At 33.3% G+C, this 24,162-nt stretch overlaps 2 protein-coding genes across 2 annotated transcripts; both read right to left on the bottom strand.

Annotated features, from left to right (window-relative positions):
- Positions 1-10,530: 10,530 nt before the first annotated feature.
- LOC113865732 (agamous-like MADS-box protein AGL12) lies at positions 10,531-13,471 on the bottom strand. Its single transcript, XM_027500459.1, has 7 exons — positions 13,290-13,471; positions 13,070-13,154; positions 11,691-11,752; positions 11,189-11,288; positions 11,071-11,112; positions 10,706-10,747; positions 10,531-10,626 (listed from the first exon to the last, which is right to left on the bottom strand). Exons 1-7 carry the CDS (start codon positions 13,469-13,471, stop codon positions 10,531-10,533), a joined length of 609 nt encoding a protein of 202 aa, XP_027356260.1.
- Positions 13,472-14,679: 1,208 nt separating this feature from the next.
- LOC113864828 (beta-fructofuranosidase, soluble isoenzyme I-like) lies at positions 14,680-23,803 on the bottom strand. Its single transcript, XM_027498990.1, has 7 exons — positions 23,410-23,803; positions 22,914-22,922; positions 21,698-22,554; positions 20,912-21,073; positions 15,860-16,086; positions 15,650-15,737; positions 14,680-15,132 (listed from the first exon to the last, which is right to left on the bottom strand). The coding sequence occupies exons 1-7, from the start codon at positions 23,675-23,677 to the stop codon at positions 14,929-14,931; spliced, it is 1,815 nt and encodes a 604-aa protein (XP_027354791.1). The 5' UTR covers positions 23,678-23,803; the 3' UTR covers positions 14,680-14,928.
- Between the last annotated feature and the right edge of the window lie 359 nt (positions 23,804-24,162).

The following is a 24,162-nucleotide window of genomic DNA, read 5'->3' as shown; positions in this document are numbered from 1 at the left end:
GTGCATGGGCTTCCACTATGGAGACAATCATGTCGCTAGATCATAAGTGCCTTACCCGTTGTTTATTAATAATTTCAGATCAATCAAATGTAAAATATAAATTTAGAATCAATAAAATAATAAAATGCACGAGGTATACGTATGACAGATACGAAATAAGGACAATAATTAACATGTATATGTGATTATTTAGACAAATTGTCAAATAATCTAACTATATTATAACATATTTCTTCTATAATAAGATAAGTGTCATTTTATTAATTTGTATTTTCAATTTCTCTCATTTAATATTATTAAAAAATTCCAACTTTGTTATTTCTGGGTTTTTTGCCTTTTTGTGGTTAATTTGAAAACAAAATAGCAAAATAGGCATGCATGCAAAGAAATTCCCTGTCTGGGGTTCGTTGGCCACGTGGCAGTGAAGTCGTCCAGTTAAGGGACGACACTCAAAGGATAAAACGTCCAATTACCAGACGACATAGGTGAAGTCGTTTAGAAGAGGGACGACACACGTCTGACGTGTCCAACTATGACAGTGTCTTCCCTGTTTGAGCTGACACTAACGTGATGCTGACACTTGTCGTCTCAGGAACTTATGTCGATATATATTAGACGATTTTAATGTCGTCCACAACAGAGACGATTTTAATTTCGATACACTCCTTTGTCCAAGTTATAATGTGTATATAAATACAAGGACGAAGCTCGAGAAGAAATGCAAGTAGCCGAGAAGGAAGTGTGGAGCTGGACAAGAAATAATAACTATTGAGCAATCAGGTTAGATTTTAAGTATTATGAATATATAATTTATTTTTAATAGTTATGTAGAAATTTTATTTTGAATAATAATATTTAATTTATATTTTTAATGGCTTTTAAGTATTAATGTTGTAATTTAATTTATAAATAAGCTTGGCTTATTTTAAATGCAGGATGAATGAAATTGTTATTATATTATATTCAAATGGTAAAATATATGAAGGAAATGAAGATATAATTTTTGAAGGGCAAAAAAAGATGATTAAAATAGAACATCAGATCACACTTGAGATGTTTAAACGGAAGATCCATACAAAACTGAAATTGTCAAGTTGTCACATAATTTCTAGATTAATTTATCGAATTTTAGTTGGGACAAATGGTCGATATCATACAACTCTAGATGTATGTGACGATGAAGACATAGATTGCATGATAAGTGCGTATCAACAACCACATCATAGGAATGTAGTTGAGATATATGTGGATGTTGCGGTAGGTGAAACATCTTCTGTTGTGGCACGTCCATTAGAGGTGAATTTATCACTCTCACAAGTTCATGGAAGTGATGATGATGATGATGATGATGATTATGCACAAAGAGAAGGTAATATGAATTTAATAATTTTTAAATTTGTAAAATTGATGCTGCAAATGCTATTAATAATATAAGTTTACAATATACAGATGAAGATGATGAATACGAAAATGAAGAAGATATTTCATTAAATGATTTTTCTGATACTGAGACAGATGATGATTGTGATTCAATGATCAATATGGAGGGTATTGTAAAAGTTAGTTTATCGCAACAACAACATGGAAGTATGATTTTTTTAGAACTTATATTTGTAGTAATATATAAATTGTCATGGTATAAATTTGACGAATGAATTGTTGTAATGCAGAAACTACATTGCGCTTTTGGAATATAATCCCACATTACAGTCATATTAATTGGGAACACCCTGATGAAGAATTAGATTTTCTTGGAAAGAATGAGCGCAATCATGGAAGGAAGGAGATGCATTATATGTTGGACAGTTATTTGATACTAAAGAAGATGTAAGAATGGCTTTAAAACATTATGCCATGAGAAAACATCAAACTTTTATTGTGGTGGAGTCAAAAGCAACAACATATGTTGTGAAGTGTGTCAATCACAATAGTAGATGTCCGTGGAGAGTTCGAGCATCGTTGCCAAAAAATGCAGACAGGTGGAAAATTATAAAGTGGGGAGGTGCCCATACGTGCATAAATGCTTCAATCTCTTAAGACCACCAAAAGTTGGATTCCAAATTTATTTGCTCATGCAGTCTTGGTATGTTAAATTTGATATTAAATTTGAGAAATTTGAAATAGAAAAAATTTACTAATTTTCATCCTATTACATCCCAACAAATTTAAAAAATCGCTCTTAATATATGACATGCAGGTATGGTGAAAGAAGAACCATCTGTGCCTATTTCGTTAATTCAAGAGAGAATTACTGGTCAATTTGGATATTCAATTTCGTACAAGAAGGCATGGAAAGAAAAAAAAAAGCATTTGTTACTGTATTTGGTGATTGGGACGAATTTTATGCTGCATTGCCAAGGTAGCTAGAGTACATGCAATTACATGCTCCTGGATCTGTATACAAAATTGAAACAAATGATTATGTTGAAGGTCACACCATGGATAATAGATATCGAGTTTTTCATCAGTTGTATTGGTCGTTCAAACAATGTCATGAAGCTTTCAACTTTTGTAAGCCTATAATACAGGTAGATGGAACATTTTTGTACGGTAAGTACCGATAAACTTTGCTAATTGCTACGACTCAAGATGAAAACAATTGTGTGCTTCCCATTGCGTTTGCCATTGTCGAAGGAGAAACCTTATCTGCATGGGAATGGTTTTTAGCCATGATTCGTATACATGTGACAAATAAGGCAGGGTTATGTTTGATCTCAGATTGACATCAAAGTATAAAAGGTGCAGTCTCTAACCCACATCTAGGTTGGCAACCTCCAAATGCTTATCATGTTTATTGCATTCGTCACATTGCAAGTAATTTCAATCGACGATTCAAAAATACCATGTTGAAGAAAAAACTAATTCAATTAGGTACGTATTCTTCCTATTTGATTCATTTAACTTTTAATATATTTTGAATATTTAACCTATGCATTCAAACTTTTTCTGTTAAATGCAGGATATACACCATCAAAACATATTTTTGAATCTAAGCTTAATACTTTTCGATCACAATCACCTAAAATTCAGACTTAGATAGATAATATATCAAAGGAAAAGTGAAGCTTGGCTTATGATGATGAAGGACGTTGTTATGGCCACATGACAACAAATTTGTCTGAGTTTGTAAATAAAGTTTTGAAAGGGGAAAGAAACCTTCCTATTACTGCGTTGGTCAAAGCTACGTATGCATGATTGATAGAATATTTTGTGAAGCGTGGTAAAACCGCAATGCATGAGGTTAACAATGGAAGAAGATACTGTCAGAAATTAATGAGAGCTATTGAAAAAAATCAACATGAAGCATCTTCACATCAAGTTCAATGGTATGACATACAAAGAACAAGGTTTGAAGTTGAGGAGGCATTTAATTCAGTGACACAAAGGGGTGGTCATAAGTGAACAATCATATTGTCCACACGTTATTGTCAATGCGGAAAATTTAAGGCATTCTGATATCCATGCTCACATGTCATAGCTGTTTGTGCTCATATGAGTATAGATTTTTGGCAATATGTGGATCCTGTTTATACTTTACAGTATGTTGTGAACGCATATTCATCTTAGTGGTAGCCTCTTGAAAATGAAAGTAATATTTTACATAATAATGAGTGGAAGTTAGTACCAGATGTAGAAAGAGCACAAGGTAAAGGAAGACCAAAGGCTACCCGAATTAGGAATGAAATGGATTGGGTTGAGTCACAACCACGACAAAGATGTAGATTGTGTCGACAACATGGTCATAACCAACGTCATTGTCCTCAGCATCATGATCGTAATCAGCAGTAGATGTAAAAAGATGTTAGTTTTCAAGACAAATTGTTGTTGTTAATGTGGATAATGTATGAACGTCTCATATTGTTAATGTTAGCAGATGTATTAATGTACTTTGTTGTTAATATCAATAAGGGTGTAACGCGTATTTCTTTGTTAATGTTTTAAATAACTTCTTATGGTATAGGGTAATATAGCAACATCTCTTATATATAGAGAACATGTTCCAGTAATATTAATAAAAAGTGTAACATTAAGTTAGAACTTATACATAAATAAGAACCCATCAATCTGAATCCAAGGATTGGTCTGCATGCCCGGCCTCATGAGGTGTGAGTATGCACTGTCGACAACGATCTCGTGCTTCACGATGAGGGTTGCGACGCACATCTTGTACGTCTGCATCAGCAGCAACAATAAAATTTGTATTAAGATTAATGCCATGGTCCAAACCTACTTGGAATGATGAGGTTTCCCAACCATGCCCACTCTGATGACCTCCTATAGCCGGTGCATCAGGTGTAAAGAAAGATGGCTCATATGGAGAAGGTGTCATATAGCGGCTACCCTCGGCGACATAATATTGACCACCGCTAAATGGAGATGGAGGAGGGTGTGAAGTGACCTGTGATGCGTGAAAATAAGATGTCTAAGTGGCTTGGGAAGGGTTGAAGGGAAACTGCGGTGGGACATAATAGATGTCGTCTCTGCGTTCTGGCAAAGGGGGAAGTGACCACTCTGTCGCCTACATAATTGTACCATGAGGAACATGTAATGCAAATAAGTACAACATTGTAATATGTTTCAAATAAATTTTCTCCTGTATTACCTTCACTTTTGTTCGATGACGTTGCAAACCTTTTCCTTCCTTACGATCTGTCGATTGACCAATTTCAATGGCTGAATCAGCCGGATTTCCACTCTGAATGGGAGGGTCAAACGATGAAGCAGGCTCTAATATGCGCTCTTGCTCATTCTGTAGTGAGAGCATGGTCTCACATAATTCGTTCATCTCCTCAAATGAAAATAAGTCTTTACCATCATTACACAAGTAATATGCTCTTTCATGAGCATCTCCCTGCAATGACACAATATAAACCTTTAACAAATAAGAAATAAAAATCACAATCAAATAGTGTGTAATTGTTATTCATATTACTTACAAGTAATGCAAATACAGCTATATCTCTGGTCAATCATCGTTTGGTGTGAGTAATATACCATCGCATATATTCAGAGTTAGAAATTAACAACCCAAACTGAGGATCATTAGTCACTACCCAAGCCTGACGCATGTCCCATAGCTCCACTATGCCTCTGAACTTAGCCGACCAATTCTCCCCAGTCTTCCCTCTTAAAGTAAGATCATATAGCTGGTTAGGTTGGTATGGAACACGAGATATCTGTTGAACCATGCCAAATTGCCGCATTACACGGTCAAGTTGGTGCCACTCACAAATTTGAAAAGATATAAGTGGCACAACTGACCTCCAAATATTCGATGCTTCAGTGCATATGGCAAACAAGAATTCATCAACTCTATACTATACGGTTGTCATACAATCTGCATTTTCAAAGTAGTGCAAAATTGTAAATTAGTTGTGAATATTAAATAACCCATTAGTAGATGTTGTATCAATGTTTATTAACAAAATACCTCATCACGCTTCAGATGATCGAACTTATATCTGTAGTAAGCGAGATCTCTCTTTCCTCTATTATAACTCCGACTCACTAAACACCTGAAAGACACACTTATAAATTAAAATCATGGTGACACAAGTTTCAAAAGTAATTCATAAATTACACATACAAAAAATCAAAACATATCGTGCACCGTAAGGAAGATCCAGTCATGTGTGCTGAGGATTATTAGGCTGTAAAAATGGAAACTTATCCCATGCCCACATCATAAGTAGTGGGGTTAATCCTCCAATAACAGAACGCTCAATATTGGTCGACATGCATAACTCCCGATATAAAAAGGCCAATACTGCCGCTCCTCAACTGTACTCTCCTGTGATAGTAAAATCCTCAAGCAATGGAAGGTACCTAACTGGACCCTACTAGAGGAATGATCAGCCAACATGAAACCACCTATTAATCTCAGAATATAAGCTCTAGCAAAGCGAGTAAGCTGAAGTTCATTATGATTATGCATTGCAACATGAGTAAAGTGTTGGTCCAACCAACTCAACTTCAAACTGCACCCTGCAAATGCATCATCAGGTGGCCTAATATCAAGCAAGTCCTCCATAATTTGTGCCTTATTACCTCCAACAGCTGCAATGACTACCTTTCCATCTATACGAAGCCCTATTTGAATAGTAATGTCCTGAAGAGTTATAGTACACTCTTCAGGAGGCATGTAGAAGGTATGAGTCTTTGGCCTCCATCTTTCTACTAAGGCTGTAATAAGATATTGGTCTATAGCATGCCAACTGAGCTACCCCAGCAAATCCAGCTAAGGTAAGATGAGGAAGAATCTCCCTTGGAACCCCTTCCATGCCAGCCGGTATGAAATAACTCCTTCTCACCTGCAGAATTGGGTACTCACGTTCATCCCAAATATGCTTCGATACGTGAACAGACTGATACCTCAATAATGAACCATCCTCCGGCTCAGGATTTAAAACCCTACTCCGCGATGAAGATGATGTCATCTGATATGAAATTGGTCAACTTAAACTTAAATTATGTACTTAAAATTAATAATATAAAAATTCTATGGTTTTTAGTACATGGGTTTTATTACAATTATTTAACTCTAACAATTTCAAAATTTAAAATTAACTCTAAAATTTATTTCATTTAATTATTATATTGTTAATTTTTATTAACATTATAAAAAAATTTAAATTTTATTTTACAATTATAATTTGTAGCAATAAATACAATTACATGCACTCTTTTAAATATTATATATAATTTCTTATTTACTTTGAATTATAAACAAAGCATACTTTCATGCACTAAGTTCACTTTGTGTATCAAATTTTACAATTACAACAAATAAACAAATACATAATTTTAAATATTATATATAATTTTTAATATACTTTTTTTTTTTGTAATTCAACCACAAAATCATTATTTTCTTAATTTCATTAAAGTGTTCCCTCACAATACTTAAAGTTTATTTCTATTTAAAGTTTAATTTTATTATTATATTAATTATTGAAAAATTTAAACGGTTCAATAATTACCATGGATTTATATATAAAAAAAAACATTGTTTCTAAAAATTTGTACAAGTTTTTGTGTTAAGGGTTGGCAAAAAAAAAACATTCAAAGATGTTTTATTTGTTAGATTATAAAGAATACTAGTTTTGACGATAGTTCTTACAAGTTATCAAGTAATATATAGTATTTTTTTTCTCTTAATTTATCAATTAATTAAAATAGAAATTTTTTTATATAATAATTAATACATATTATGGATTCCTATAATTTTTATTTATTATATTTTTAAACAGCTAATTATAAATAATAACACATATATTATATAATTTGTAATAATAAAACTTTTGTTATGTTAATTTTCATAAAATCATTATTATCTTGATTTATTATAATTATTCAATAATTATCTTATTTCTTAATAATTATATTATATTTACTATATCTAATATTTTTAATTTCACTAATTTTTTTATATATCAATCTACTATCAAATACTTAAAATTAATTATTTCTTCTACACTAATTATTTAATATTTTCACTGCATTCTATATATATTTTTCATGTTCATTTTTTCAAAACTATATTTTAATATATAGTATTCTTTCCTCTCTTAATTTATCAAGTTATTCAGAATTTTTTTAATTTAATAATTAATACATATTATGGATGACTATAATTTTTATTTATTACATTTTTAACAAATGGTTATAAATAATAACACATACATTATATAATTTTTAATTTCATTCATATCTAAAATATTTTTTGTTTAAGAATATAATGCATTTTAAAACCAATTTTATACCTTATTTATAAAATCCTTTCAACGAAATTAGATAAATTATAAAATTTGTAAAAAATAATAATGTATTATTTTTTACCAAATTAAATGCTACATTCTTACTAATAATAAAACTTTTGTTATGTTAATTTTCATAAAATCATTATTATCTTGATTTATTATAATTATTCAATAATTATCTTGTTTCTTAATAATTATATTGTATTTACGATATCTAATAATTTTTATTTCACTAATTTTTTTATATATCAATCTACTATCAAATAATTAAAATTTATTATTTCTTCTACGTTAATTATTCAATATTTTCACTGCATTTTATATATATTTTTTCATGTTCATGTTTTTTATTTTTTTCTAAACAATATATTTATATATATTATTCTTTTCTCCTAATTTATCAAGTTATTAAAATAGAATTTTATTTTAAATTTTATAATTAATACATTTTATGGATTACTATAATTTTTATTTATTACATTTTTGAACAACTAATTATAAATAATAACATATATATTATATATTTTATAATATAATTTATCTAATATATTATTTGTTACAGAATAAATAAATTAATTTATAAAATATTTAAAAATTAAAATTAATTTGTGCACCTCCGCAGCTTTGATTTGAATTTGAAGGAACCCTCTTCTTCACCAGCACCACTCACTCACGAGCATTCATCCATAATTTTACCTGCATCACAGATTCAATATTACATACATGCAATTTTATTTTAAAAAGTAAAATATATTCAAAATATTAATCTCGTTACTTTTTAATAATTTTTTGCTAAAAAACCTTAATACCAGAACCTAACAAAATGCTAAGAAACATTGTTGCTGGTTTTTTTTGGGGCAACCACACAACCTCTGCATGCGAAATGGAGAAGATGGAGGAGAAAGGGAAGAAAGGAGAAGCACGCGCCCAAACGGTCAAAATACTCTACCACGTGGATCAATAAAAGGAGTGTTGTCCCTGACCTAGACGACTACTCTGAATCGTCCCTGACCCCATTGACACTGACATCAGCTCTGACTCAGACGAATCTGTAAGATTTTTACACATGGCTTCGTTCATCCCTAGTCGTCCATTCCGTTTTAATAATTTCTAATTTTTTTCATTTTTTTACGTGTCCCACAAAGACTGGTGTTATTTGGTAATTGGACGTTTTTATTTTTTGGTGTCGTCCCTGTGCTGGACGACTTCATTGTCACGTGGCCAACAAACCCTACACAGAGAATTTCTTTGCATGCATGCTTATTTTGGTATTTTGTTTTCAAATTAACCACAAAAGGACAAAAAACTCGTTATTTCCCCCATAATCTGGTTCTTTATAACTATTGTTTAAATTTTAAAATTATTTAAACAACAACTATTTTGAATAAGGTGTTTGTTGCTATCCTAAAAGCGCTAGTTAATAATATCTTTTTATTCCAAAATTATAATAAAAATATGCTAATAGTTTGTTTCAAAACTATTATAATAAAAGCGCTAGTTTATTTTAATTTTTTAATCAGCATTCTCAAAATACTGATTAACATTTAACTTTTGTCTAACGAAATAACGTATTTTGAGAATAAAAGAATTAATAGAGTCTTCTTTTTTATATATTTTTGTTTCAAAAAATAGTCCTTTTGTTAAGATAATTGTGAAGCTATGTTATTTTTTCACTTACAATAATAATAATAATAATAATATATTTGTAAAAAAATGATAATTCACATTTTTTAATTCAAAATATTTATAATATTCATAATATGTATACAACATTCTAAAGTAACACTTTTGTGGGAGTAGTTTATTTAAAAAAAATAAGAAAATATTAATTTAAATATTAATTTTTATTTTTTAACGAATAAAATAGTATTTTACATGCAGTAATATTCCGTTGAACAATATTATATTATAATAATATATATTTTATGTGTTAAAAGTATAAGTTATTATTTTTAAAAGAAAATACTTCGATAAGTTTTTTTATTATATTATATGATCTTTTTATATTAAATATTTTTAAAGTTTTTTATAATTTTTAATTTTTAAAAATAATATTTTTACTATTAAAATATTACTTATTATATATTTTAATTTAGTAATGCTTGTATTTTATAAATTAAATTATAATGTAGAGAAGGAGGAGGGGCTGAAAGGCAGAACAGCCAAAAAAAAAAAAAAAAAACTCTATTCTTATTTAAATAAATCTATATTCGCTTAAAAAAAAGGTTCAACTGTCAAATTTTCGCATGAACTATTTATATTTTAAAGGGTAAGGAGTGTCATATCATCAACAACGATGATGAAAACTGAGTCCAGAACTTTACTGTGATCGCCAACTCAGTGATTCAAATGGGCTAAGTGATCCAATAATAATGTTTCCCTTTGGATTTTGTGCCCTCGGCCCTTTGATTATTTTGTAAGATTAAAATAAAATAAATGATTTTGGTCCTCTTTTTAGACAAAACAAAAAGGCCTTTTTTTAGTTTTAATATATATTTTTAGGAGGTTTTACTCGGAAAATATTTTACATTACTGTGAATGACGTGGGAAAAAATTAGTAGCAAATTATTACCACACTTTTCTTACATTATAACATTATAAAAACTTATCCTGAAAGTATCAGAATAACACAATTAATGTTACAACTTATTGCGAAGCTTGCACACCATTTGCCAAGTAACCAAAATACATCGTTCATCAATGTTATACAACACAAGACGATCTTTCCTTTATTGAAGTATATATGCAAAGTGTTGAATAACCAACTCATTTAATAGAGCTGAAAAGCCCCATCTTGTATAATTAGTGGGTACGAAGTGTCAGTAGCAAATGGAGTGAAGGTAGTAAGTGCAGTATTCTCCACCATCTATAAAATACAATGTATAGCATATTACAATATGCTTCTAAAGAAAATGTGTACTTAACAAACCGAAACGAGTTATTACCTTATCGTGGAGATATTTATTTGTCGCTTTAAGTGTTCCCTCCTGATTCCAAAAGGTAAAAAGTTGATTCAGTCATTAAGGCCAAATCATATCTAAAAGGATCCAACTACAACTTGATTAATGCAAATCGAAAAGGCAACATATTGTAAATGAAAATGAAAATAGAATTCCCATTAGAAAAAGGTTTACAACTATAATTTAATATATAATTATTTTTGTTGCTATAGTTTAATTTCTCTTCACTTTATATAATGATAAAAAATTTTACAGTATAAATGCGATTTATAAATTTACAAACGAGGAGAAACTGACATGTAAAATATTTTAAAACATAAATATAAATTTAATAATAACTTTATGCTAACCTTATCTCTCAGTGCTTGAATTTCTTGCAACAAGATGTTCATCTGCTTCAACATATGCATACCAGTTATTCATTCGTATCCATCATATAAAAACAACCATAACGGAGTTTGTCAGTACCTTCATCGAGCGAATATGATATATCCAAACCTCGAGATTCTTCTCCAGCACTTGTAATTCGTCTATTGTCATTGTGCCATTGCCTCCTTCAAATAAATACCTAAAACCAAGATCAAAATACTGTCATTTAGTTTTCCACGTTATTTTTTTATGACTCATACAAGTTACAATCATATTTAAATAGTGATTGATTTCTTCTAAACTACTATAAACATAATACAATTACAACTATGTTTAGGAGACATCTTGATCTGAAAAACAAAAAGTGCCTTGCTATCTCATGGCGAGCTTTTGGTCTCTCTCTCTCTTTTGATCTTGTAACTTGCATTTCTATACTTCGAGAAAACTAACCATGGTCTTGTCATGATGTAAAAGCCTAGCTAAAAAAGGGTTGAAATAGGTCATATACTTCTTTCGATAACTGGCTTTTACTTAAAAAAATAAAATAACATTGTCATATTTTAATTTGTTAGAAGATATATAACTAAAGAATATATGATACCTGATACCCTTTTGCAATGTTTCAATTTCTTGTTTTAGCACATTGGTTTCCTCTTTTGCATCCTAGACAACGATTACAAGATGAAATGAGAAGGATTCTTGATAAAATAATATCATCATAATAGAACAGAGTAATAAATTGTTAATAATAATTAATAATGACAACAGAAAATTAGATACATGATAGGATATAATTGTAAAAGTGCTGGCATATGCATCTACGTACAACACATTGCAGTATCAAGCATCAACGTTTCACATATAACAGTAATTTTACATGCACTCAATTTATACTTTCATTATAAAACATCATTTTTTTTCACTTTTTTCTTTCTTTTTTGTTCTTTCTCTAATGATCTATTATTTTACGTAAGAAACGTAGAAGAGTATAAGAAAGTGTTGTTAAAGCAATATTTTTCTTAAAGTAAATATATCGATAGAGCATGTTTAGAGTTTTTATTCTAAAATTCGCCATTAATGTAAATTATTCGACTCTATATCAGGGAAGTTGTTATTGTACTCGTATTCAAAGGTTTTCTGCCGGCACGAGTTGCAGAATACTCATAAGTATTTAATAAGTTATTAAATATTTCTCAACAAGTAACCATTATCTTGACAAGGATGGGCATCGCCATAAGTTATACTCTTAAAAATTTTAGAAGCTTATCAACATAATTCATTTATTGTCTTAGTAGAACATGTCTCAAGTTTTAAACCTCCACATTATATATATATATAATACGAGTTACATTTTCTTTGCATGCAAAAACTAAAAATTAATGCTATATTTTTTTATTAATTCTCCTAATGGGCGTGGATATGACATTAATACATGATCTCAACCCCCCAAACCCGATCTCTGTCAGTACGTAAATTTTTTCAAACTAGGGATGATACATATAATCTCAATCAAATGGTGTAGGACCCGCTCAGTTTCAACTCACTATTTGTTAAACATGTGAATGTATTACACTTAAACCCCTCTTAACTTAATCTGTAAGCGAGTAGTCATGCTAAATCTTTTAAGCACGATATACTTTATATCTTACAGAATCTAACCCTATATGTGTCAAAATGCAGTGGGAAGAGAACAAAACATTCAGTGATTATATAATTTATTTGGCATACTATTATCGTCATTCTCTACTTAAATTTATTATTTTATTGTTCAATATTCATTGATGATAATGCATCATGCAAGCAGCATCGAATACCACTCATCCTTTTACATATTATAATAATAAGGATAATTATTCCACTTTACTTTGACAGCAAATAAGCTTGCTTTATTGGCTTAGCTTTTTTCTTATATATTTTCCTAGGGTTCTTGGAATTGCACACTTGGCAAAAAGAGAGAGACATAGATGAGTGCTAGCGTACCAGAGGATCTGCTTCAGTAGTGACTGCTTCAGGCTGGGGCCCCCCTGTGAACTTCATGTACCTCTCAATGAGCCCTTGCATGGTCCTTTTTCATGCATATAAATGAACGATGCATGCAGAAAAAGTCAAAGTGAAAAGCATCAGAGACCATAATATATACATGTTTATTTGTTTGAGTGTATATGTGTGTGTATAGAAAAAGAGAGAGTGAGAGAAAAACCCTTTGGTGGCAAGTTCATAGAGCTTTCCATGGGCGGAGAAAATGACAAGGCCAATTTCAGCATCGCACAGCACAGAGAGCTCCTTAGCCTTTTTGAGAAGCCCTGCTCGGCGCTTGCAGAAGGTAACTTGTCTGTGCACTGGGTTCTCAATTCGCTTCAGCTGAACCTTTCCGCGAGCCATTGATGATCAATGATGGATCGTTGTGATGAGTATTGAGTTTGAGTTTTTAGTTTTTTTGTGCGCTTCTATGCACACAACCTCCCACTAGTTTGAACTAGCTTCGAGGTTGCTGCAGGCAGGTACGTGGTACCCTTTGTCAGAGTTTCTACCAATTTTGCTTCTATTTGTGGGATTGAAGGCCTTATATAACTGTTGTAACATTTAGCCTTCCACCAAGGGAATCGCCGCTTATTAAAATATAATAATAACAATAACCTTAATGACATGCATGTAATTAATTATAAGAAATTTATGCAGCAACTTTACACCTCACTAAGTTTTGTTTACTCTCTTATATTCATGATCATTTTGTAGTGTATGGGTTCCACTTAATTTGATGATAAATCAAATCAAAGCATGTGATACTAAAGGTGATCTGGTCATTTCAGCCTTAGAATATGGTTCATTTTACTAAAATATTTCCTCACAGGCTTTATTCTTGTATACTATAGGGCTACATAGGTGGAAATTCTACATATTTTATCTTTGGTGAATGGAGCAAACTATTATATGCCATGCTACTCTGTTATGCACTTAATAGCGACTGCTTTTTGCATGCTTTCATCCATTAGATTAACACGGGAATGGCTTCCCTTGTGGATGCTAACTTATACTGAACAGTTTTGGAATAAAACCAGGAATCAAGTAAAGTTGAAGAATGTTAGTCATAAAACGGTCTTGAGCTAAACTATTATTAAATCACATCAAATCTAACAACTATTCCGCTGATAGGTTGATATCTGTTTTCGTTATCATAGTGCACTCTGCACTGAACTACAGAACGAGGAATCATATCATATTAATATCATTACATATAGTCAAAACAAAATCCGAATTTTATTGCCTAGCAATGCGGTCCAATCATTCAAACTAAATAATACAATAGGGGGGAATTGGGGAAATAGCTTAAATTAAAACGGAGCAAAGAATGCTTCTAAAGAAAGCTGAGTGCCACTAGGTATAATGTAATTGACGACATATCTTTTTAAACTCTTGCCATTGGCTCTTGCTTCTTGGTTTATAAATTAAAAAAAAAGCATTAAGTTAAATCACCATAAATTAAATTAACGCTAAAGAAACAATCGTCAGGATAGTGTTATTTTCAAGACTAGAATATCTGCTGATATGAAATATAGTAATAGCAGAAAATGGATAAATATGAATCTAGGGGTTGCATTAATAACAGGGGAACCTTTTACACTGGCAACTCCCAAATAATATGAATATTCATGACATGGGTATGCCTACTATAGCTGTAAGGATAACTGGAGCTAAAACTTATCAACTTTATACATGGTTGTTGCCCAGAGACTTTGTATTTTTTTTCCTCCTGTCATCTGTGGGACAATAAGAATTCCCGATTCCCTGAAAATAGGATGCAAGATAAAGATTGCATCCATGTATATAGCTTTCACTTTTCAAAAACTTTGGTCAAAAGGAAAGGGGCGTATAAAAGCGGAATTCAATTGCCAAATCTTGAGCGAGGCCTTGATGTTTATGTCTGTTGCATTATTGAACAGAAACAATCTTGCAGCTCCATATATTGCTTCTGTTGGATAAACTCTAGATGTAATCACAGTTCTCCCTCCCTGGGCAAAGCTCTCAATTATTGAATGGTCAACCTGATCCATCATATTGCAAAATTATTCGTCACAACAACCAACATATCAATATCAACACAAGAAGAAAAATTAAGGGGTTTACCCCTTCAAATTTGGTTTTTATTTCAAAATCGTCTTCTAACTTTTTTTTTTTTTCAATTCAATCTATGTATGTGTTAGACTGTTAGTATTTTCTTATGCGAAAACTAAATTTAAGCGTAAACTCTTGGATTTATTCTTAAAATTATATGCCTCAAATATTTTAGTTTATAATTTTATAAAAAAAATATTAGTCTTTAGCTTTTGTAAACAGCATTTACTTAATAAATGACAGTAATTAAAAAATAATAGCTGGCCTATAATAAAGTTAAAAGACTAATAAAAGAAATAAATTTAAAGAATAAAATTCCTCACCACACAACCTCGTTTATTCCTAAATTTAGTGACAGAAAATAAAAGCAACAACGAGTGGCTGATGTATGAAGAGGTAGCTGTTAGATAACATATGCTGACACAAAAGAATGTTATTAACACATACCAATACCCTCGTTGATAGCTTTTCATCGCTGAGAACTGGAACTTTGCTTCCAAAAACGAGCTTTGAAACATCCGGAGCCTTTGATGACCTACATTATCCAATTACTTCATTACATGTGCATGTAATATAATCACAGTCAGCATGAGATTTCACAGTTTCAGCCTTCGGTCTTTTCTTCTAAAAAAGAAAGAGACAAATGAAAATCAGTACCTAGTTTCATCAACACAGAAGGAAGTGGTCAAACTGCCATTGCTAGTAGTGCTAGAAAGACGGAAATAAACTGGTGTTAGCTCAGAAAGTTGGTCATCTGCTATAGCCAGAATGCCAAAAGGTCCCAAAGCACTTCTTTCAACAGCTCCATCTCCACACCCTACATTGTCCTCGCCAATCTCTTCAGATGCCAAGAATTCAATCTCAAATTCCGCAAATATATCCAACTGAAAATTTTCAAGAAATGGGTGATGAGTCTGTAGAATTGAAAACCCGATAGAGGAGAAAAAATTGTATGTATATTTCTCACACATTTATCAAATAATACAATGATCAATTTATAAGATAAAAGATTTAAATTCTATTAATAGCCATAAACTACAATCAAAACTCATTATAGCTATTTATCAAAAATATAACTGCTGACTCTTGGCCTTTTATTCTAACAAAAAAACTGATGAATTAAAATCATTAAAACCGACATTTAAGTTTATTTAACAAAACTCCTCCGTAAACTTAAATGCTTCTGCCATCCTTCATGCCGATCAATTTCTTGCAGTTGTCAAAAAGTACTGTCGGTAGCAGTTTCGTAAAAATATATGCGTCTTGATCTCGACTTGCCACGTGCACTAATTCCACATTTCCTTCTTTTACATGATCTCAGATGAAATGAAAGCGAATGTCAATGTGTTTGCTTCTCTCATGATTCACTGGGTTCTTTGCAAATTCAATTGCTGATTTTTTGTCAACTCGTATCACAGTCGCACCGATTTGTTGTTGCTCCAATTTGCTCAACAGATTTCTGAGCCATATTGCATGACATACACACCCAGATGCTGCCACATATTCAGCTTCACATGTTGAGTGCGTCACGATTGGTTGCTTCTTTGAAAGTCAAGTAAAAGCCGTGTTACTCATAAATAACACATACCCTGATGTACTTTTCCGATCGTCTAAGTCTCCGCACCAGTCACTGTCAGAGTACCCAATTAACTTGTAATCTTTCGCTTTCGAATAAAATAACTCTAGTGATACCCGTTCCTTGGATATACCTTAAAATCCGCTTCAACGCCTTCTAATGTGAATAAACTGGCTCCTCCATGAACTGACTTACAATGCCAACACTTAACGAAAGGTCTGGTCTGGTGCATGTGAGATAGCGAAGGCTTCCCACCAAACTTCGATATTTGCTCGCATCAACTTGTTCTCCTCCATTGAATTTAGAGAGTTTTGCACCCGGTTCCATTGGTGTTGATACAGGATTGCAATGTGTCATCTTGTATTTTTTTCAAAATCTCCTTCACACATATTTCCTGTGACACAAAAATATCCGTCTCTTCTTGTCTTATCTCCAAACCAAGGAAAAACTTCATCAAGCCCAAATCTGTCATCTCGAATTCTCGTGCCATTGTGCTCTTAAACTCTTGTATCATTTCACCATTGTTCCCCATAAAAATGAGGTCATCAACATAAAGAGCAACAAATAACATATTACCTCCACTCTTCTTCACGTAAAGGGCATGTTTATAGGGACATTGCTCAAACCCGTTCTCCATGAAGTATGTATCAAAGCGAGAATTCCATGCCCGCGGTGCTTGCTTCAACCCGTAAAGTGCCTTTTTCAATTTCAGCACCTTCTTCTCTTCTCCACTTTTCATGTACCCGGGTGGTTTTTCGATGTAGATTTCTTCTTCGAGCACTCCATTCAAGAATGCCGACTTGACATCCATTTGGAATGAGCAATCGGATTGTCTCCATTCTTGTAACGGGAGCAAATACCTCATCATAGTCAATTCCCTCCTTTTGCTTGTATCCCTTTACAACAAGCTGCGCCTTGTACCGTTCTATCTTGCCTTGAGCATTCATCTTTCTCTTGAACACCCACTTCACACCAATGGGCTGACTCCCTTTCGGCAACTCTGTTAACTCCCATGTGTTGTTGCGGTCAATTGCTCTAATCTCCTCATCCATGACAATTTGCCACTTCTTGTCTCGCACCGCCTCTTCAAAGCTTATATTCTCGGAATCTGCCAAAAGACATACAATGTGTACCTCATTTGTCGAATCATACAAATCTTGCAAACTTCGCATTTTGGGTTGTTGCGGTTCATCTTCATCACTAGTAGTTTCAGGATTTGTCGGTATGATTGTTGGTATAGCGGTTAATGATTCTCCATCTTCGTTGATAACTTTCATTGAGTTACTCCAATCCCACTCGCTTGCTTCATTAACTTGTACATCACGACTCACCACAACCTGCTTGCTTATTGGGTCTAGTAGCTTGTATCCTTTTGTTTTGTTGTCATACCCAATAAAAACATACCTTTTGCTTTTTGTCTTCAAGTTTCGTTTTACGCTGATTCGGCACGTATGCATAGGCCACACTACCAAATACTTTGAGATGAGAAACTATTGGTTTTTGTCGCTCCATGCCTCTTGTGGTGTTTGATCATCTAGCTTCGCATGTGGACACTGATTTTGCACATAGATAGCGCATTGTACGGCTTCTGCCCAAAATTCTTTCGGCATCTTCTTGCTCTTGAGCATTGATTTAACCATATCAAAAATAGTCTGGTTCTTCCTCTCGGCCACACCGTTTTGTTGGGATGAGTACGGTGCAGTTAAAAATCGCCTTATGCCTTGTGCCTCACAATACTCCATGAAAGTCATCGAAGTATACACGCCACCTCTATCGGATCGTACTGATTTGATGTGTCTACCGATTGCTTTTTCCACCACCACTTTGAACTTTTTGAACCCCTCAAATGCATCAAATTTTTCTTTCAAAAAATAAACCCAAGTTTTTCGTGAGAAATCATCAATAAAGGAAATAAAATATCTCTTACCGCTAAAAGATTCAGGAGTGATTGGTCCACATATGTCGGTATGAATCAATTGGAGAGGTTCCTTAGCATGATATTCTGCCTTCTTTTGAAATGAAGTTCTCGCATGCTTGCTGAGCACACATTCTTCACAAAATTTGTTCTCATAGTCCATGTCCGGTAGTCTGTGCACCATGTTCATCTCTGCCAACTTGTTTAGACCACCATGATGTAGGTGACCAAAACGGAAATGCCACAGCAACGCCTTGTCTTCTACGTTGACTCGTAAACATTTTTCTCGAACGCTTCTCAAATTCAACTTAAACATGTGATTTCTCCCCATTTCAACTCGAGCAACCAAATGCTCGTATTTATCTTTCAAGTGTAATATCCGGTCTTTCATAAATGCCGAATATCCTTTCTCTATGAGTTGTCCCATACTCAAAATGTTCTTTTGAGAGCTGGTACGTAATATACATCTTGGATTAATCCAACTAAGCCATCCTTTTGTAAATAACAAATTGTACCTTGGCCTTTGACTTCAACCTTCGATGCATCTCCAAATGACACATGTCCAGTTTCAACCTTTTGCATCTCTTTGAATAAGTGCTTGTGCCCGCACATATGATTGCTTGCGCCCGTGTCAAGGTATCACACCGTGTTATTATTGGTGTTGACTTCATTGTGTGCCATCAAGAGAAAACCTTCTTTTGCTTCCACATCTTCCGTGACTAAATTGGTTGTCTCTTCCACCTTTTTCTCCACGCGACATTCTTTCGCAAAATGCCCCACCTTGCCACAATTGTAACACTTATCGGAGTTACAATCCTTTGCATAGTGACCATATTTGGCACACTTGTAGCACTCGATGTTGGAATAATTCGATCGACTGCCTCTCCAACGACCACGTCCTCTTCCACGCCAATTTTGCTGGTTTGAATGTTCTTTCTCCTCATAATATTCTTCTTGACTGCGACCTCTACCACCGCGACCATTTCCTCGACTTCCATGACCACGCCCTCTACCTCGAATGTTTTGAGAATATAGTGCCTTTTCATCTTTGATTGATGCCTTGGTTTGAAGTGCTTGCTCAAGTATCTCCTCCTCCTTCTTCTTCTTACGTTGTTCGTGTGCCTCGAGAGAACCAGCGAGCTCGTCGACCGTGAGTATTGTTAGGTGTTTTGACTCTTCTATAGTACATACGACATTTTCAAAGCTGTCGGTTAACGACCTCAAAATCTTCTCCACAACTCGTGCATCAGTTAAAACTTCTTCGTTTCGGTTGAGTTGGTTCACCACGGTTTGAACACGCGTGATGTAGTCAGAGACCCCTTCCGACTCTTTCATTTTCATGCTTTCCAACTCACCACGAAGAGTTTGAAGGCGGACTTGTTTAACCCGGTCAGCTCCTTTGTACACATTCACCAAAATGTCCCACGCTTCTTTTGAAGTTGTTGCATTTGCAATCTTCTCAAAGCCTGACTTGTCAACAGCTCGAAACAACAAGTACAAAGCTGCCTTATCTTTTGATCGCGTCTCTTTCAACGCCTTGTGTTGAGCCGCCGAATATCCTGTGGTAGTTTCTAGTTCTTTGAAACCTTCTTCGACCACCTCTCAACCATCTTGTGATCCAAGAAGAGCTTTCATTTGGATGCTCCAATTCTCGTAGTTCGCCTTCGTTAGTCGAGGCAGCGGCACATTATTGGTCACACTCGCCATAGGCTCTTGATACCAAATTGTAGAATTGAAAATCCGATAGAGGAGAAAAAATTGTATGTATATTTCTCACACATTTATCAAATAATACAATGATCAATTTATAAGATAAAAGATTTAAATTCTATTAATAGCCATAAACTACAATCAAAACTCATTATAACTATTTATAAAAAATATAACTGCTAACTCTTGGCTTTTTATTCTAACAAAAAAACTGATGAATTAAAACTATTAAAATCGACATTTAAGTTTATTCAACTGAGTCCACTATTTGCAACTTATAATGCAACAAATACTAAGTGCGTGTTTGGAAAAATCTTACAACACTTATAAACATGAATTTAACGCATAAATTATAACTAGTATAATTGAAGTAAACGCATATCTGTTATGTAAACGTGTCTACGTTTATTAGGTGCAACTTTTTCCTTAGATGCATGTTTATAAGTTGTTTTATCGTGTTTCCAAGCACACGCTATAAGTGAATAGCTTATTGCTATCATTAGCAAACCTGTGTGGCTGGGCCTATGTCCAGTGGCACAACTGAGCCTGGTTTGACCACAACATCTTCAAATTCAGAACTGCTTAGTCTTAAGCTCTCTACTTCTTCCACTGGCCACTGAACCACATTACTTCTCGTCTTCTTGTCAAACACAACTGTTCTTGGAATTGTCTGATTTCCAAAAATAAAATAAAAAAAATTGTGGGTCAGAAGTCATACAACCTTAATTAAATCACCATGTATGAAATTTTATAATTGACTCTTTCAGCACTGTAAAATTGATATTTTCGTCAAATTAATACTACGTGTGTAAAAAAATGCAAAGTTGAATGCTAATGTGCGAGACAGAGTCGCCTTCAAGTGTTCGACAAACTCTTGTTTAGACTTAACCCCTCTAATTTGGATGCACTTAGCAACTGTTTACTTCGGGCTTGAGCTCAGTATGCATATTTACTACATTCACAATTTTTGAACTCACGATATTATCAAAAAGGAATTCATTTTCTTGAGACTCGGACTAATACTTCCTTATTTAATTGCATTGCATAAAAAAATTCATTAAGTGGTACAAGGAGTGTAATCCCCTTTAATAAGATTTGGTGGTCTTGTCAATGGAAAAAATACAAGACCACCAAACTTGATTGTTTCTTAAATGAGTTCACTTAAGATGATGATAATCAAAATCACCAAGTGATACCGAGAATTTCAGGCAAAAAGAAGCAAGGACACTAAGGTTTATAAAATAATTTCTCGTAACGTTATTGGTTATATACTGGGGGCAAAAATATTCCGTACCTGAAGCGATGCCCAACCTTTTTTCAAGTCAGAACTTTCGGAATCCGATTCATTAATCCAACCCCACAGGACCCTTCTTTGTTTGAGTTGGTCATAAAAAGTCTTAGAAGCATAGTATCTGCCATAGTCCAATCTCAACCCAATACCCACATCCTCGTACGGGTTATCGGGCACCCACGTGTCATTTTCAGTGAAGTAAGTCCCAATCGCATAATGATCCTCTTTTGTATCATCCAAACTAGCCTTCAACACGTGTTTCACTTCAGGGCCATTTACAGAGGTATCCAAACCTTGAGACCCGTTTATTGAAACCGGGTAAAAGTCCACGCACTCCCACATACCCGTACCCGGTACATGATGCAAATAGTGATCGTTGAGCTGATAGTGGATGAAATCATGGGTTTTATAGAGCAATGAAAGACCTGTTTTGTTGAGCTTTGAACCAATGGCGATCCTCCATTTGTGATCAGGGCCAATCCACGCAGTTGTGGGGTCACGAAAATCCTTTGAACCAATGCCGGGTGGGGGCAGCAACACGGGATTATTGGCATATTTGACCCAACCTAGGAGGAGGGGATCAGATAGGTTGGCGGGGTAGGCAAGATTTTGGACTTGCACATATTGATCGGTATCACCCGTGTAGAGCATCACGATTTTGCCATCTGGCAAAACGGTGGCGGATCCTGACCATACACCGTTGATATCAAACCAGGTATCTGGAAGCAAGGCAATGGGAAGGTAGAGCCAGTGAATCAAGTCCCTCGATACAGCGTGGCCCCATGTTATGTTGCCCCACACCGCTGAGTCAGGATTGTATTGGTAAAATAGATGGTACCACTCCATGTGAAACAATGGACCTGCAAGTTTAAACAGATGAGCACGAGAGAAACATGAAGCATCCCAGGGATGGTAGGTAAGCATCTTACAGTTTCCCATTTTGATGGTAATAAGTGAATATACTAGTATACACTAGTATAATGATTTAAGTATTTAAAATAATATTTTTACAAATTTATCTATTGCATTAAATTTATACAAAGTATAATTAAAATACTACAAAATTTCCATCCAATAAAACTTTCCACAGCTGCTGAATTCTTTAACTATCTAATTTCTATTTATGGAAATCAATTTGCAGTGTAAAATATGTCATTTGTAAACAAATAAACAAAAATATAAAATATAAAGAGTACAATTCCCAAATTATAAGACATACCGTTAGGATCTGAAGCAGATTCAACCAAACACATACGAACCGCATTCCCAATATGGCAAGAAGGCATTCTTAGTTAGTCTCTTCATCATAATTTACACCAATAAAAAAAAGAATAAGGAAAAATGGAATAATTAGACTCCAATTTTTTAAAAATGACATTTTAAAATTATTTTACGTATATAATTTATTTTTTAATTATTACATATTATAATAAATAATTTTTCTAAATTAGAAACTAAAAATGTATTAATTTTATGAAAAATTATATAGATTGAAAGTAACTAAAATTTAAATATAAATTGAAAAGAAAAAAGAGATATATTCTTTGAATGAAAACTATGTCTAAGCCAAAAATATATTAAAGATGACAAAAGTTAGACACCTCCCAAAAAGTTGGAGAGGAAAAAAAGCACACAAATTAATGAAAATAGACATTTGAGTGATTCTTAGTAAAACGCAGTAGTGTAACGTAATCACATAAAATAATGACAATTACCGTTCATCCAGTTCTTTTGAGGTTGAAAATGGAAAGCTGATCTTTGCCAAGATAACATGGCATTTGTCCAATTATATGGAACTATGTGTGAAAGATATGGGTTTGACTTGGCAGAAACCCCCTCAGCAACCCCTCTCGTCTTTAATGGCAGCTGAGACATGGTTTCCGCTGTGAAAGCCTTCATCATAGTATTGTTTTGCTGCTTTTGTAAATTATGCTCATCACTATTGTTTATGATGAGTGCAAACAATGACATTAGGAAAACCATGGAACCAATGATCACAAGGGTACCCTTTTGTGCTCTCCACCCACTTTCCCTTGTTACAGAAGAATTAGGAGGACTCTTCAGCAAGGGAATGCGTGGAGCATTCTCAATATCAGAGTTTATGGCCTCCATCTTCTTGTGTTAGTGCTCACAAATTAACAAAATGAAACATAAATATAGAGACAGAACAAGAAAGAAAAAACAAGTGTATTGAAATATGGATCACCAATAATTATTATCATAGTATGGGAAGTTGGATTGGTAGCTCAAATCTAAGTGGAGGGCAGAAGACGGAGAAAGATAAAAAGGGCATGGACAGGTAGGCTTCTTTAATGCATGTATATACAATAATAATGCAGAAAAATTAATACACTTCTTTTAATTATTTGTTAAAATTTATTAAAAATTATAAATTTAACGTGAATTATTTTTTATTATTTTTAATAAATTTTAATCAAAATTTGGTTGGAGAATGTTGTTCATGTATT

The sequence above is a fragment of the Abrus precatorius genome, unplaced genomic scaffold (genome assembly GCF_003935025.1).
Source record: "Abrus precatorius isolate BTA unplaced genomic scaffold, Abrus_2018 Scaffold4, whole genome shotgun sequence".
Taxonomy (NCBI): domain Eukaryota; kingdom Viridiplantae; phylum Streptophyta; class Magnoliopsida; order Fabales; family Fabaceae; genus Abrus; species Abrus precatorius.
This window is presented reverse-complemented; position numbering and strand designations above follow the sequence as displayed.

What these genes read in the sequence shown, in the direction of transcription:
- LOC113865732 (XM_027500459.1), bottom strand. Translation starts at nt 13,471, where the DNA reads ATGGCTCGCGGAAAGGTTCAGCTGAAGCGAATTGAGAACCCAGTGCAC. An exon ending in ACATTGCAAAAGGGTATCAG is followed by an intron (nt 11,289 to 11,690) that starts GTATCATATATT and finishes TCTTGGTTTTAG; the next exon opens with GTATTTATTTGAAGGAGGCA. An exon ending in TTCAAGCACTGAGAGATAAG is followed by an intron (nt 10,748 to 11,070) that starts GTTAGCATAAAG and finishes TTTTGGAATCAG; the next exon opens with GAGGGAACACTTAAAGCGAC.
- LOC113864828 (XM_027498990.1), bottom strand. Translation starts at nt 23,677, where the DNA reads ATGGTTTTCCTAATGTCATTGTTTGCACTCATCATAAACAATAGTGAT. An exon ending in ACATAGGCCCAGCCACACAG is followed by an intron (nt 16,087 to 20,911) that starts GTTTGCTAATGA and finishes GAAAATTTTCAG; the next exon opens with TTGGATATATTTGCGGAATT. An exon ending in AGCTATCAACGAGGGTATTG is followed by an intron (nt 15,133 to 15,649) that starts GTATGTGTTAAT and finishes ATGATGGATCAG; the next exon opens with GTTGACCATTCAATAATTGA.